The following is a 16,592-nucleotide window of genomic DNA, read 5'->3' on the forward strand; positions in this document are numbered from 1 at the left end:
TCTCTGGTTAATTAGGGTGGAGCTTTAACCGCCGCCCATCCGCATCCTCCTCGCCCAGATGCTAGTAACTCCCCGACCTCCCAGTCATCTTCCAGACCCGCTTCTGGCCAGGGAAACTTTAAAGTTCCCTTAGAACCTTGCGGGCTAACAAGCAAGTCGCAGTGATGGGTGGAGGAGGTTACCATGGAGACAGGTCCAAGGAATGAGGCTCGGGCGGGAGGGAGGGCCGGGACGCGCCTTCCGATTGGCTCAGCGGGCGCGCAGCGTTCCCCTTGCGCACATGCGCAGTGGGGCTGAGGCGAGGTCGCGGTGGAGCTGAGGCGCGGTTCGTGCAGGGCCAGGCTCCTCAGGACCCGGCTGGAAGGTGCGGCTCCTGGCCGAGACACGTCGTGCTTTCCCGGTTAGGGAAGTGGCGGAGCCAGAGACCCCTCTGCAGCGCGGGGCTGAGCTCGCCACGCAGGCGCCCGCTCCCCCGCCGCCATTGTTGCCCCGGGCCTCTCCGGCCGTTCGGGCTGCGCGTCCGCCCGGCCCCCGCGACAGGTAATGATGTCGAGGGCGCCGCCGGGGGCGAGTGTCGGCGCGGTCAGGCCGGAGCCCCAGCCGGTTCCCGCGCGGCGTCAGCGCTCGCGGCCTGCGGGAAAGGCGAGCACGGGGTGTTGGCTGCGGTGGCGGGCCGGGTCCCCGCTCCGCCGCTGCCCGCGACAGTCCGGCTGAAGGGGAGTTGGGGAGACGCGGCGGGCGGGGCTGGCGCATATCCTCTGCAGCGCCTGTAAACAGTTGGCTTCGGTTACACGACTGAGCCTGAGGAGGGCTCAGAGCTGGAGCCCGAGGGCAGGTGGTGTCAGGTCGCCGGGTCAGGCCTGTTCCGAGGTTTTCCTCGGGAATCCTGGTTTCAGATTTACTCGTGAGGAATTGTCTCCTGTAGAAGAGTTTCAAAGGGCTTCAAGGCACATCAGCCTCCTACTTTTTCCCAGCCCAACCGGCTTGTCTCTCCAGCCCTCTGATACTCAGAAGCTAGAATGTGCTGGCATTAACATCTAAAGCAAGTGCATGTCCGCCCTTTTTTCCTTGACAGTTTCCTTGGGAACCTGGGAAGGATTCTCCTCCCAGGTTGTTCCAAGTACCTACAGGTATGCTCTGTTGTTGAGAGCCAGTGCGGTCCTTTACAGCTTCTGTGACATCGCAAAAATACTGAAGCTCCCCCCACCCCCACAACCCCCGGAAAAGTTTAATTTCTGTTTCAACAAGTTAGAAGTTTGATCTGTTGTTTTGCTCATGCTTCGGGGCTTTGCTTCTGTGACCCTTTTTAATAGCTGTCCCGTCCCCTGTCCCCAGCAGATTGCATTTATCTCACAAGTCTGAGGAGGTAGGGAAGGAAGACCCAGGTAAAGTCTATGTATGTTTACCTGTAAACACTTGAGCAGGCTGTTTCTGTTCGCGGATGTGGATAGCAGAGAGCACCAGAATTCTTGACATTATGGTCTGTTCTTGTGTTTCAGGGTCTCTTAACCATCCCTGCAAGTTCTGGGCTCAGAATTTCTAACTAAGGCTGCTAACTCAACCTTGACCCTGTTCTGCCCTTGGCTGCAGCAGCCCTTGATATAATGTCTTTGTGGTTCTAGCATGAGACTTCAAGCATTTGGCTCACTACTGGAGATATAAAGAATATTGCCAGATTGACTCTCCCACCTGTAGCGATGTTGGCCTCGTGCAAGAGGATGACCAGTTCTTCACGTGCCCAAGTCCTTCTTATGTGGAAGCCAGACAAGGCTCAGAGTGGACCCCACAACATTGCAAAGGAAACCCTTGCTTCAAGAATCTTGCGTGACACTGAGACCTGTCGACAGAACTTTAGGAATTTTCCATATCCAGACCTAGCTGGTCCTCGAAAGGCATTGAATCAGCTCCGAGAGCTCTGCCTTAAATGGCTGAGACCTGAGATTCACTCAAAGGAACAAATCTTGGAGCTGCTGGTGCTGGAGCAGTTCCTGACCATCTTGCCTGGGGAGGTTAGGACTTGGGTGAAGTCCCAGTACCCAGAGAGCAGTGAGGAAGTGGTGACGCTGGTAGAGGATCTGACTCAGATTCTAGAAGAGGAAGGTGAGAATCACAAGGCAGAAAGGGGAGGAATCCTGGGCAGTTAGGGTTAGAGAAGTCAACCAGCATATCACAGAGCAGCCCTTTAAAGAAACTGGGGAGAGCAAAAGGCGGTGAGTCAAGAACGGGCTTTAACATGGAACCCCATCCTGCATGGTGTGTCCCTTCCAGACTGCTTGGGACCAAACACATGTTACCTAGTGTCCTAAAACAATGACCAAATGCAACTCAGTTATCCCAGTGTGAGCCGTCAGGAATTTTACCTGCAGAGGTTTGAACCATTCTGTCAGTAAGCAATTTGTGAATTGGATTTTACAATAACATCCTTCCAAAAAAGTAGGAAAGGGTCCAGAGCATACTTCCTTATTAAGAGACAGCACACATGATTTACATCGCATGAAGATGTAGTAGAAAATTGGGAATTTGGTGCATATCCTTAGCAGTCCCAGAACAGACTTGTTTTTGAAACCTGCATTGATGTCTTAGGACAAGTTTCACTGGTCCTTCCCTCTGACTCTTTAAAGTAGGGGTGCTATTTTTTTTTTTTAAAGATTTTATTTATTTATTTGAGAGAGTGAGACAGTGAGAGAGAGCATGAGCGAGGAGAAGGTCAGAGAGCGAAGCAGACTCCCCATGAAAAATATGGAACGCTTCACGAATTTGCGTGTCATCCTTGCGCAGGGGTGCTATTTTTTGTTTCTTTCTCATTTCTCACTTTAGGGAAGTATAGGCATCTATTTGGTTAAGTTTGCTAGACTGTTCAAACAGGACTAATCTCCATCATGGTCTCCCTTCCCCAGCTGTTCCTCAGAACTCTGCCCTTCCCCAAGAGACCCCAGAGGAAGACTCCAAAGGAAGACCTGCTTTCCAGGCAGGGTGGTTAAATGACTTGGTGACCAAAGTAAGTGTTAGTTTTTTCTGTGATTTTTGAATGGCTTCTTGGAGGTGTTTGTGTGAGGACGTTTTGTCCTGGCCCTGTAACTTCTGTCCCCCCATGAAAGCCCAATCTAGGACTTAAGCATCTCTTCCTCTCTTTAAATCCAGCTTGGCCTGTTAAGTGACTCTCTTTTTAAGGAATAAGCCCCTGTTGCCTTCCCCTGATACCCCTTTCCTCACTGTTTTGATTTTAAGGCAGCAACATTGCCTAGAGGTTAAGGGATTGACCTCCACAGCCAGATGAATCGGAACCTATGATTTGGGGCAAGATACTTGACCACACTTAGCCTGAGTTATTAAACTCTAATAAATAGAACTTACCTCTTAAATTGTGAGGATTAAACATTACAAGACTTGTAGTTAGCCTGGATTACAGTAAACCATCAGTAAGCAGTAGTTGCTAAAATTATTTTTCTCATTAACAAGTAATTAAAGGCCATGTATTTTCTGGTGTTATGTTGATCATGAGTCTATGTTCTGTCAGGCCACCTTAAGAGAAAATTTTGCTGTAAAAATATACATCTGAAATAGGTAGAGTAAAATTATTGTTCATAGATAGTACAATTGTTTACCTGAAAACCCTAGGAAAGTGAAGGGAAGAACTGGGAAACAACAGGAGAAAATTTGAGTAAGGTGATTACTACAGAAAATGGCATATGAAAATCAATCACTATTAGGGGTGGCTGGCTCACTTGGTAGAGCTTGCGGCTCTCGATCTCAGGGTCATGAGTTGGAACCTCATGTGGGACATAGAGCTTACTTTAAAAAATAGAAAATTAGTAACTTTCTTACATACACACTAAAACCAGACAGATGATGAAATGAAATAAGAGGTTCCCTGCACAGTTTTCCCCACCCCCCAAATTTAAAATATCTAGGACTCAAATTTCTTGATGAAAATTGAAAATAAAAGTTTCCTTGTAAAAAAAATAAAATAAAATATCTAGGACTAAACGTAGTATAAATTTTGTAGTACATCCATGTCCTATATCATTCTATAAGACATGAAAGCAGCTTTGAGTGTTGTAAAATTGCCTGTTCCCCCTAAATTATAAGTAGTGTCATTGTCAATACAATTTTTATAAGGAACTTAGAAGTTTATTTGAAAAACATGGAAAAGGAATCAACTTTTTTTAACAAAAGGAAGAAAAAGAGCAAAGAGGGATACTTAACCTTACCAGATTGTGAGATATATTAAAAGTGTAACAGTTCATCAGTATGGGTTTCAGTCCCAATTTTATTTTATTTTATTTTTATTTTTTTAAAGATTTTTATTTATTTATTTGACAGACAGAGATCACAAGCAGGCAGAGAGGCAGGCAGAGAGAGAGAGATAGGGAAATAGGCTCCCTGCTGAGCACAGGGCCCGATGCGGGGCTCGATCCCAGGACCCTGGGATCATGACATGAGCCGAAGGTAGAGGCTTAACCCACTGAGCCACCCAGCCACCCCACCAATTTTATTTTAAAAAGGAAGGAGTGGCTTTGCATTTCATCCTAAAGCACACAAATATATCTTAGAATTTCAAATTATGACACGCTGAATTCTCTCTTTTTTTTTAAGATTTTATTTATTTTTTGACAGAGAGAGTACAAGTAGGCAGCGGTAAGCAGAGGGAATGGGAGAAGCAGTCTCTCTGCTGAGCAGGGAGCCCAATGTGGCGCTCAATTCCAGGACCCTGGGATCATGACCTGAGCCTAAGGCAGACATTTTAACAACTGAGCTACCCAGGCGCCCCAACACTGATTTCTTAAGGCAAAGCTTGAAAAGCATAGCCATTCAGCTGTCTGTGTAAACCCTCTTTTAATACGGAGCCATCCATACATACACTTGTGCCAGCTGAAAACGTAATTATAAATTCTGTTTTCAGACTTCCCTGTAGGACCATTCATGTATGCTCATCTGTAACTTAACTAGATAACCTGTAGGCTCTTACTACAGGTCAACATTCTCTGATACCCCCACCACACATGTCCCTGGTGTTACCGCTATCCTCCTCCTGCCAGTTCTTTTTTTTTTTTCAAAGATTTTATTTATTTATTTGAGAGAGAGAGAGCATGAGAGGCGAGAAGGTCAGAGGGAGAAGCAGACTTCCCATGGAGCTGGGAGCCTGATGCGGGACTCGATCCCGGGACTCCGGGACCATGACCTGAGCCGAAGACAGTTCCTTAACCAACTGAGCCACCCAGGCGCCCCTCCTGCCAGTTCTTGAGCCAAATTATATTTGATGTTTCAGGAATCAATGACATTCAAAGATGTGGCTGTGGATATCACCCAGGAGGACTGGGAGATAATGCGTCCCGTACAGAAGGAATTGTACAAGACTGTGACATTACAGAACTACTGGAACATGGTTTCTCTGGGTAAGCATCCGCTGCGCCCACTGCTGCCAGCATATCCACCATCTTTCTTTCCTCAGCACAGTGCTGAGAATGGGGCTTAGGGGTGAGTTTCCTCATTCCATTCGGGCATAGATACCGCTGTGTTCTCCCTTTTGCCAAATAAAAAGTTTCTAACTGAAGGAGCATTGAGAGCTATGACACGTGGCTTCCCAGGGCTTCCACACAACCTGCCCCTTGCCCGTTCCCTGCTTTTCCTGTGATCCCCTCCCACCATGAGCTCTGTGCACATACCCTCCTGAGCAGCAGGACATTTTTATTGTAGCATTGAAAAGCACAGTGACCTAATTCTCTCACTAGATCATGTACATGAAACCATTGTTTTCCTGTGGACATCTGTCCTCACAGATAAGTAGAAGTTAGGCAGTAAAATTCAAACAACTGTTTATCTCCAGGATAAAACTCCTTATATTCCTCTGAAACAGGACTTACGGTGTACCGACCAACTGTGATTCCCTTACTGGAAGAACCATGGATGGTGATAAAAGAGATCTTAGAAGGCCCTAGTCCAGGTGAGAGAAGAACTGTCATGAGATTGTTTGCATTGAAGAGTGTAAGTGCAGTGAGATATATTTATTTAAATATGGCCAGGTCCCGCTCCACAGACATCCCGGCCTGTCAGGAACACTGAGCTGTTTGGCGTTGCCCCCTCACAGAGGCCACCTTCAGGAACCCAGTTCCAAACATCATTGTTCCACCTTTACACAGTGTCTCCTTTTATCCTTCCCTGTGACCCCTGGATCCCATTCCCAGCTTTGTCTGGCGCTTTCACTGTGCTGTTGTCTCCTCCCTCTTTTATAAGCATGAGTCAATGTCCCTAAAATTTTAAGTTTCAGACCTTCCTCTTAGTAAGTTTCTTTTATTCTGTTACCAACAAATCCCTGTAGCCTCCAACCTCCACTTCCCTAACTCATTTTCTTTCCTAATTTTGAAAAAATATCTTCAAAACACTCAAAGATGTTCTCTTACTGTATAGTTCATTCACCCGGTTCCTGCATCTCTCAGCCCAACCACTGGTGCTTGTTTCTAGTTGTTTCTTTCTTTCTTTTTTTTTTTACAGATTTTATTTATTTATTGGACAGACAGAGATTACAAGTAGTCCGAGAGGCAGGCAGGGAGAGAGGAAGAAGCAGGCTGCCCGCTGAGCAGAGAGCCCGATGCGGGGCTTGATCCCAGGACCCCGAGACCATGACCTGAGCCAAAGGCAGAGGCTTAACCCACTGAGCCACCCAGGTGCCCCCTAGTTGTTTCTGTTCAGGTATTTTGTTTGGTTTTGTTTGCAATATAAAGTCAATATAAAAATGTTTGGGGAAGGCGCCTGGGTGGCTCAGTTGGTTAATCGACTGCCTTCGGCTCAGGTCATGATCCCAGAGTCCTGGGATCAAGTTCTGCATTGGGCTCCCTGCTCAGCAGGGAGTCTGCTTCTCCCTCTGACCTTCTCCCCTCTCATGCTCTCTCTCTCTCTGTCAAAATCTTAAAAAAAAAAAAAAAAAAATGTTTGGGAGAGGGTGCCTGGGTGGCTCAGTTGGCTAAGCAACTGCCTTTGGCTCAGGTCATGATCCTGGAGTCCCAGAATCGAGTCCCAAATCAGGCTCCCTACTCACCAGGGATTCTGCTCCCACCGAACTCTTTCCTCTCATGCTTTCTCTCTGTCATTCTGTCTCTCTCAAATAAATAAATAAAATCTTTAAAAAAAAAAAAGAAGAAGAAGATTTCTTCTTCCTCCCACCTCATTTTTTATGTGAACATGTCACTGTGGACATTTGGGATTTTTTGAAAATCCCACCAATTCAGGTTTGTTTTGGTTATTTTTCATGCTCGCTTGTCCCAGACTTCGGTAATACTACTTGCAAAGCTGATTCTTGGGGCAGGTGGGTGGCTCAGTCGGTTGGGCATCTGCCTTCGGCTCAGGTCGTGGTCTTGTGGTTCTGGGTTTGAGCCCCAAGTAGGGCTCCCTGCTTGATGGGGAGTTTGCTTCTCCCTCTCACTCTGCCCGCTGCCCCCACAACTTGTGCTCTAGCGAATAAATAAAATCTTTAAAAATAAAAAAATTATTTTTCTTATATAAAAATTACAAAAAATTACAACTACATCTCTAGTACTAAATAATAATGAGTTATATAGACAGTATATTGAAAATTAGAAAATAATTTTTAGGGGCACCTGGGTGGCTCAGTGGGTTAAGCCTCTGCCACCAGCTTAGGTCATGATCTTGGGGTCCTGGGATCCAGCCCACATCAGGCTCCCTGCTCAGCGGGGAGCCTGCTTCTCCCCCTTTCACTGCCTGCCTCTCTGCCTACTTGTGATCTCTTTCTCTGTGTCAAATAAATAAATAAATAAGAAAGGGAAAAAAAGAATTTTTTAAAACCTATAATAATCAGGGCACCTGGGTGGCTCAGATGGTTAAGTGGCTGCCTTCGGCTCAGGTCATGTTCTCAAGGTCCTAGGATTGAGCCCCAAATCGGGCTCCCTGCTCGGCAGGGAGCCTTCTTCTCCCTCTACCTGCAGTTCTCCCTGTCTTTGTCAAGTGAATAAATAAAATCTTAAAAAAAACAAAAACTATCATCTTCTTAGCTCTTTGATATTATTTGTGTAGTTCCAGTGCATTTCCATGTTAGCTGTGGGACTACTTTTTTCATTTAATGTTAGTCCCAAGCATTTTCTAATCTCAGCTCTGATTTTTATATCTGAATCAAAGTAGTAAGTCAATATACATAAACCTATCTAGTTATTGTTACCAGTTATTAGTGTTCCATTATCCCTTACTCTAATACTTTATTGATGAATGGCAGCTATCACTTTAAAACACTGCATATGATTCTGTGGAATGGATATATTTAAAAAGATTTATATTTGGATCTGCATCTTAAAATATTTCTGAACTATCCGGTACCATTTTTGCTATATTATGAACTCTATATTTGATATTTCATTACATAATTCATAATATTCGAAAGTCCTGTGTTTTCAACCAGATTTCAAGAGAGAAAGATATTCTAATTTAAATTTGTTTTAAACCATCATACTGGAAATATAATAGGCATGAATAAATACATATTTGATTGCTTTGCAGCCAGATTTGAGGTCAGGGATTTTTTATTGTTTGCTTTGCTTTTATGTGTATGTGTGTGCTTTCATTTGGCTCACCTTTTAACAACAAATTATTGTCATTTATTTTACCAGTTCAGTTGAGTGGCCACCATATCCAGAGTCTTGGGCCATTTTCTGAAGGAAATGTAAAAGAAGCACAGGCTGTTCTCAGAGTTTGCATCTAAGTTGAAAATACAAGAAACACACAAAGTTGTGAAGTAATAATATAAAGCCAAGTACTGTCCTGGCCCCAACTTTACATTAGGTTGAATCATATGAGACTGCTGAAATTTCAGCCATATTGACTACACAAAGCCAAGGTCATGTGATTCAACCTAATCTGTACTTGAGGAGTCTAAGAAAGAGAGAAAAATAGGAGCTGGGCCATACACTTTTTTTCAATAGATAGAGAAGTTATCTTAAGAGAATGCCTAAATCTGGGGTGCCTGCATGGCTCAGTTGAGCATTCAACTCTTGGTTTTGGCTCAGTGACCTGGGATGGAACCCCAGGTCTGCCTCCGAGCTCAGCAGGGAGTCTGCTTCTACTCCCTACTCACGCTCACTCTCTTTCAAAAGAGAGAATGCCTAAGTCTGGAATTTGTATGGCACCTATAGGAGGCTATGAGGAAGTAGCTTGAAGTTATATGGGTGACTTTACATTTTTAAGCTGAATATGAAGTTTGGCAGAAGATATAGTAGAATAGGAAAAGCTGGATTATTTGGGTACTGAATATGTCAAGTGGAGGTATTTTGAACTTTGTAAACTTTTCTCCTTTAAGCCATTGGGGCTCAAACTTCAGTGAACATCAAAACCACTTAGAGGGCTTTGTAAAACAGATTGCTTTAGCCCTATTTGCAAAGTTTTTTTTTTTTTTTAAAGATTTTATTTGTTTAAGAGACAGCACAAGCATGAGCAGGGGATAGGGGAACAGAGGGAGAGGAGTGCTCATTCCATCATGTGCCCTCCTTAATGGCCATCAGCCAATTACCCCATCCCAGTAACCCTCAGTTCGTTTCCTATAGCTAAGAGTCTCTTGTGGTTTGTCTCCCTCTCTTATTTCGCCTTACTTTATTTTTCCCTCCCTTCCCCTATGATTCTCTGTTTTGTTTCTTAAATTCCGCATATGAGTGAAACCGTGTAATTGCCTTTGATTGACTCATTTTGCTTAACATAATACCCTCTTGTTCCTTGCACATCATTGCAAGTGGTAAGATTTTTTTTTGATGGCTGAGTAATACTCCATTTGTGTGTGTGTGTGTGTGTGTGTGTGTTTGCGTGTATGTATAGATGTATATATATATATATATCTTCTTTATAAATATACATATCTTCTTTATCCATTCATCTATCAATGGACATCTGGGTTTTTTCCATCTTAGTTTTGCTATTGTGGACATTGCTGCTATAAACATTGGGGTGGTGTCTCCCTTTCAGATCACTACATCTGTATCCTTTGGGAAAATACCCAGTAGTGCAATTTACTGGGTGGTAGGGTAGCTCTGTTCTTAACTTTCTGAGGAACTTCCATACTGTTTCCCAGAGTGGCTACACCAGTTTGCATTCCCACCAACAGTGTAGGAGGGTTCCCCTTTCTCCGCATACTCACCAACACCTGTCTTTTTTCCTGACTGGTTAATTTTAGCCCTTCTGACTGGTGTGAGGTGGTATCTCACTGTGGTTTTGATTTGTGGTTTGACTCCTGATGCCGAGTGATGTTGAGCATTTTTTCATGTGTCTTTTGGGCATTTATATGTCTTTGGAGAAATGTCTTTTCATGTCTTCTGCTCACTTCTTGATTGGTTTATTTGTTTTGTGGGAGTTGAGTTTGATATGTTTTCTATAGATCTTGAAGACTAGCCCTTTATCTGATGAGACATTTGCAAATATCTTTTCCTGTTCTGCAGGTTGTCTTGATTTTTGTCAACTGTTTCCTTTGCTGTACAAAAGCTTTTTATCTTGATGATGTCCTAATAGTTCATTTTTGTTTGTGTTTCCCTTGCCTTTGGAGACATGTCTAGCAAGAAGTTGCTATGGCCGAGGTCACAGAGGATTTTGATGGATTCCTGTCTCGTGCTTAGGTCTTTTATCCATTTTGACTTAGTACAAGTATGGTACAAGAAAATGGTCCAGTTTCATTCTGGATGTGGCTGTCCAACAATTTTCCCAGCATCATTTGTTGAAAAGACTGTTTTTTTTTCCCATTGGATATTCTTTCTGCTTTGTCAAAGATTAGTTGACCATAGAGTCATGGTCATGCCCCATGGTTGAGGGTCCGTATCTGGGTTCTCTGTTCTGTTCCAGTGAACTGTGTGTCTGTTTTTTGTGCCATTACCATACTATCTTGGTGATTATGGCTTTATTATAGAGCTTAAATCCAGAATCGTGACGCCATCAGCTTTGGTTTTCTTTTTCAACATGCTTGACTATTTGGGATCTTTTCTGGTTCCATAGCCTGCAAAGTTCCTGATTCAGCTTGTCTGGATGAGGACCAATAATTTAACAAATTCCCAGGTGATAGTGATGTTTATGTCACTCATCTGGGGACAATACTTTAAGAACTATTATTATGAGAGATTTACTAGAGATATTTAAGCATGGAGAGCACTCCTTGAAATTGCTTTTGGAGTATTATGTGGATTGTGCAGAGTAGGTTGGAAGGAGTCAATGAGAGTTAGTGTCTGCTTGATACAAATCAACCCATGAAGTCATCCCACATTATCCCACAGTCTTGTTTTCACATCTCTTAGTCCAGTCGCCTGACTTAACCTGTTTTATTAATCTATGTGCATGTTGAGTAGTGAGGAGCCTGTCCTTTTTCAGCAGTTGAGTCTTCTGGTTTTCTGCCCCTGTATTCTCTTTTCCCAAGCTTTTTTCTTTGTTTTTTTTTTTTTTTTTTTTTATGGTAAAGATTTTTTATTTGAGAGAGAGACAGAGCTTGATTAGAGAGGGAAGGGTAGAGGGAGAGGGAAAAGCAGATTCCCTGCTGAGCCGGGAGCCCAATGTGGGGCTTGATCCTAGGACCCTGGCATTGTGACACAAGCTGAAAGGGAAACGCTTAACCGACTGAGCCACCCAGGAGCCCTGCTTTTCCCAAGCTTTAAGGACCGTGTCCAAAGGTTGTCAGAGTCATAGTCTTTTAAGGCATTTTATTCATGTTCAGAATTTTGTTTTTGTTTTGGCAGTTTCCTTCTCCAAATAGAGGAAAACTTTTTATGTTCTATATTCTTTTTGTCAGAATGGAAAACAGAAGCCCAAGAGTGTACTCCAGTTACAAATACTTCTACACTCGTAAAGACTGGAACTCAGACTGTGAAATTGGAAGAACCATATGACTACGATGAGAGATTTGAGAGGCACGCATCAGATACCTATAGGAAAATTCCCATGAATGAAAGAAATTTTACTTTGAAGTCAGTCCTCTCAAAAGAAGATGACCCTATGGAAGAGTGTCTTAGTAAATATGATATCTATCGAAATACTTTTGAAAAGCATTCAAACCTAATTATTCAGTTTGGTACCCAGTCAGATAATAAAACTATGTATGATGAAGGCAGGGCAACCTTCAATCATGTTTCATATGGTATTGTACACAGAAAGATATATCCTGGAGAGAAGCCTTATAAATGTAACGTGTGTGGGAAAAAGTTTAGGAAAAACCCATCCTTTGTGAAACACCAAAGCACCCATACCAAAGAAAAATCTCATGAATGTGAAGAATGTGGGAAAGAGTTTAGGCACATCTCGTCCCTTATTGCACATCAGAGAATGCATACTGGAGAAAAACCATACGAATGCCACCAGTGTGGTAAAGCCTTCAGCCAGCGCGCCCACCTTACTATACACCAGAGAATTCACACTGGAGAGAAACCCTATAAGTGTGATGACTGTGGCAAAGACTTCAGTCAGCGCGCACACCTCACTATACATCAAAGGACACATACTGGAGAGAAACCATATCGATGCTTGGAGTGTGGTAAAACTTTCAGCCACAGTTCATCGCTGATTAATCACCAGAGAGTTCATACTGGTGAGAAACCTTATATATGCAACGAATGTGGGAAGACTTTCAGTCAGAGTACACACCTTCTTCAACATCAAAAAATACATACTGGAAAGAAACCATATAAATGCAATGAGTGTTGGAAAGTGTTTAGTCAGAGTACTTACCTCATTCGACATCAGAGAATTCATTCGGGAGAGAAGTGTTACAAATGTAACGAATGTGGAAAAGCCTTTGCTCATTCCTCAACTCTTATTCAACATCAGACCACTCACACGGGAGAGAAATCCTATATATGTAAAATATGTGGAAAAGCCTTCAGCCAGAGTGCAAACCTTACTCAACACCACAGGACTCATACCGGGGAGAAACCGTACAAATGCAGTGTTTGTGGGAAAGCGTTCAGCCAGAGTGTCCACCTTACTCAGCATCAAAGGATCCACAATGGAGAGAAACCCTTCAAATGCAATATATGCGGGAAAGCATACAGGCAGGGTGCCAATCTCACTCAGCATCAAAGGATTCATACCGGAGAGAAGCCGTATAAGTGTAATGAATGTGGGAAAGCCTTTATTTACTCCTCCTCACTTAATCAACATCAGAGAACTCATACTGGAGAAAGGCCCTATAAATGCAATGAATGTGATAAGGATTTTAGCCAGAGAACATGCCTTATTCAACACCAGAGAATTCACACAGGAGAGAAGCCCTATGCATGCCGTATATGTGGTAAAACCTTCACACAGAGTACAAATCTCATTCAGCACCAGCGTGTGCATACAGGTGCCAAACACCATAATTAATGGATACAGGAGACTTCAATTAGGTCTTACAGTTCATTCAAATTTTATTTTGTACTTTGTTAAAACATTATTCAAAAGAAACCCAAAAGAAGTGCAATATGTGTCAGGTGTGGCTCAGCAGAAGTATCAGAATTAGTAATGTGGATATAAGCTATTTAAATTGAATGTGAAATTTAAAAACAGTCTTTATTCACTTCTTCACCTTTACTTGAAATCAGTTTAATTCATGCCAGAAAGAAACCCTGCAAAAGTAAGAGTACTCAAAAACCTGTAACTCATCGACTCTTAGTGTATTTCAAGTACTTCTTAATGAGACTTTATGAATGTAACTGGGGAAAGCTTCCATCAAGTAGGGATTTCACACTAGTGAGTCATCTTGGGATAACTGAAAAAGCTGCTTTCAGGCCTTTATTGCTTCCCAGCTTTGAAGCCTTAAATATGTAAAGGGTTCCCTTCCCTTTTCCTGTTATGCCATAACTGCCATGTGGAGCCAGTAGGTTTGCAAAATATATATAGTGGAAAGCATCTTAATTTTTATGTGACAACTGTTTAATTACATTTTCCTTTACATATGGAAATATTCAAGGAAGAGAGCTTATGGAAAGCTGACCTGTTAGGATAAACTAATGTATATATAGCCCTTAGGCATTTGTACAAATTTAGTTAAATGGACAAAAGTTAAACACCCAACCTTAAATTCATCTTTAAAACATCAGCCTTAGTTTCACTAGGTTTTGACATCTGTCCGCCTGAAGGAAAAAATAAAAGTCCCTGACTTTTAATAATAAAAGTCACCAGAATAATAAAAAAAAAATAAAAGTCACCTGATTCCTAAATTCGTAACTTAAGGTTCCCTATGGCTGTTCACCACAGAAAGCCCATTTCTGTTGAGACACTGGTCAGGGCCCAGACTTCCTAATTAGATCCTTTCAGGGCTTCTTCTTGTGCTAAAAACTACAGCTAATTTAAGCAACAGAAAGCTTCCTAAAGTAGTGAAAGACGACAAAGGACATGTCACGGAATGAGCATAAGAAGCCTACTAAGCTGGGTTGCCAGATGTGCCCCCCACCACATTCCAAGACAAACAAGGAGTGAAAACACCTATTTACAGAGTGTGAGGAAAAGATCAGTGATAGAAAATAGACGTAAAGTTCACTACAGAAAGTGGGTCAGGGCAGAAATCAAGGGTGAAGACAGCCGTGAAGAAAGGATACACAGGTGAGTTAGCACATAGTCTTTTAGACTTGGTTTGCCTAAGTAAGAGTGGCTAATTGGATGAGACAAAATTTAGCCTGTTGATAAGGAACTAAAAATGAAGTGACTGATTTTTAGAGTAATAATTGGAATTGATACTTTCTCAGAAGTAAAAATGGGGATTACTCCTAAAATGTCAGGAAACATTGGAAAACGCATTGATGCAGAAACTATCATTGATGGCAGTCATCATTGAACAATAATAACTAAGTTTGTGGGGTCCTAAACCTAAAAGGAAAACTGGCAGAAATGCAAACAGAAGTAGGTACAATTACTGTTACAGTCAATCTCCACAGCATTCCGCTGTCAGAATGTAAGACCACATTCTGAGAGCTGAGGTTTTGTCCTGCTCTTAATTCGTTTCTTCAGTGCCTTGCGTGTGGGAAGCGGTCAGTATATGTTTGTTGAATTAATACGTAGGTAAGTTAGAGGTAATAAGGTAGAATTAACAGACTCAGAGTGAAGTTGAATTTAAAGTTATTTTTTGTACATGTGCAAAATGTACAAAACCACTAACAAAGAGTGGTTATTTATTGGGTACTAGGAACTACTTCAAAATTGAAGAGTCAGAATTCCACACCTTAATGTGGGGAATTTGTGTGTGTGTGTCGGGGGGAATATTCTTAAAGAAATCGCGGGACATCTTTGTGCAGGAAATTTTCCTGAGCTGGATGAAAAGTCAGCATTCTGGTGCCATAAATATCAGTATACAGAGCACACAGTTCTATTTGGATGTTACTGTTGATAGAAACATCCTGCAAACAGGTGCCGAAGCCAAGACCAGGGGTTCTAGCATCTTCCAGGCTTTCTTGTTGAGTGTTTTCTTCAGAAGTTACTGCTTTTCCTTGTCCTCGCATCAGTTAACCCCGATGTCACGGAATCCTTCACGAAGCATAGACTGTCTTCGGGTTGCATAGTCAAGTTACGCTTATGCCATAGTTTACTTTTGTGTTAGACAATAACCACTGTATTTAAGATGCAATTTTTATTTATGATGCCACTTCACACCTTACACAACACTTTTCCCCCCTCCTGGCATGGATGTGTGGAGTATCACAGTCCCTAGCTCCTTTCTTTGCTTTAATTTGTATTTCCTGCCTTTGTGAGTTTTATGTAAATAATGCATTCCTAAAGTCTTCCACTGATACACTGAGGCAACCAATGCCCTTATATATATATATATATATATATAAAAAAGAATAGAAGCGAATCATCAATCTTTGTGTATTTTTCCCACTTCTACAGTTGTCTGAGCCATTTGGATTTAGTAGACTTATTTTCCACAACTTTTTTTTACAAAGGTGTTGAAATATACAGAAAAGTTAATAAAGCGTCTTTACCCACTGCCTAGCTTTAAAAATTTAACCTTTTACTGAACAGCTGTAAAGTTAGACATGACATTGCACCCTAAATATTTCAGCATGCCTCTCATAAAAATGACAGCTTTTCACATAACCACATACCATTACATACCTTGAAAAAAAGAAGAGTAATTTTCAAATACCTAATGCTTCATCCGTGTTTAAATTCTCCCTGTTGATGCTGTCAGGTTTCACGCATTATGTTTACTTGTTAATCTGTTTCATCCATCAAGCTCTCTCCCACCTCAGACTTTCTCCAGGACCTCCCCCCCTCAATATAGCAGGTCAGCTATAGAATGTCTCAAGTTCAGGATTTAACTATTGGTTTGTATGTGGTTTCTCTTGTTCTTGTGTCCCCTGTGGTTTCTGCAAACTAGCATTTAGGGCCAAAGCCCTGATTGGCTTCAGGTTCAACATGTTTAACAGATGTATTTTGTGTGTCGCCTCACATCCAAAGTTTTAGTAACATTTGGTTGACCACTGGCGAGGTAAAACCTGATGGCTCGGTTGACATGGTAACCATCCTATCTTCCCAGTGTGAAGACCTGTTTGCCAACAGCCTTTCACCTGATAGGTTTAGTATCCAGTGATGATCCTGAATCAGCTGTTTCATTAAGATTTGCAAAAAGGCAATTTTCTTTCTACATTGAC

At 42.4% G+C, this 16,592-nt stretch overlaps 1 protein-coding gene and 1 pseudogene across 2 annotated transcripts; one reads left to right on the forward strand and one right to left on the reverse strand.

The window, feature by feature from the left end:
- Positions 1-297: 297 nt before the first annotated feature.
- ZNF287 (zinc finger protein 287) lies at positions 298-16,237 on the forward strand. Of its 2 annotated transcripts, none has more exons than XM_044249171.1 (6): positions 298-364; positions 1,500-2,100; positions 2,898-2,998; positions 5,270-5,396; positions 5,858-5,944; positions 11,759-16,237. In XM_044249171.1, exons 2-6 carry the CDS (start codon positions 1,698-1,700, stop codon positions 13,324-13,326), a joined length of 2,286 nt encoding a protein of 761 aa, XP_044105106.1. In that variant the 5' UTR covers positions 298-364; positions 1,500-1,697; the 3' UTR covers positions 13,327-16,237. The 2 variants fall into 2 exon arrangements, with proteins under 2 accessions (XP_044105106.1, XP_044105105.1); XM_044249170.1 differs by having other exon boundaries at positions 322-540.
- Positions 2,734-2,827, reverse strand: LOC122908095 (annotated as a pseudogene).
- Positions 16,238-16,592: the final 355 nt, after the last annotated feature.

Source organism: Neovison vison, chromosome 5 (assembly GCF_020171115.1).
Source record: "Neovison vison isolate M4711 chromosome 5, ASM_NN_V1, whole genome shotgun sequence".
In the NCBI taxonomy this organism is placed as follows: domain Eukaryota; kingdom Metazoa; phylum Chordata; class Mammalia; order Carnivora; family Mustelidae; genus Neogale; species Neogale vison.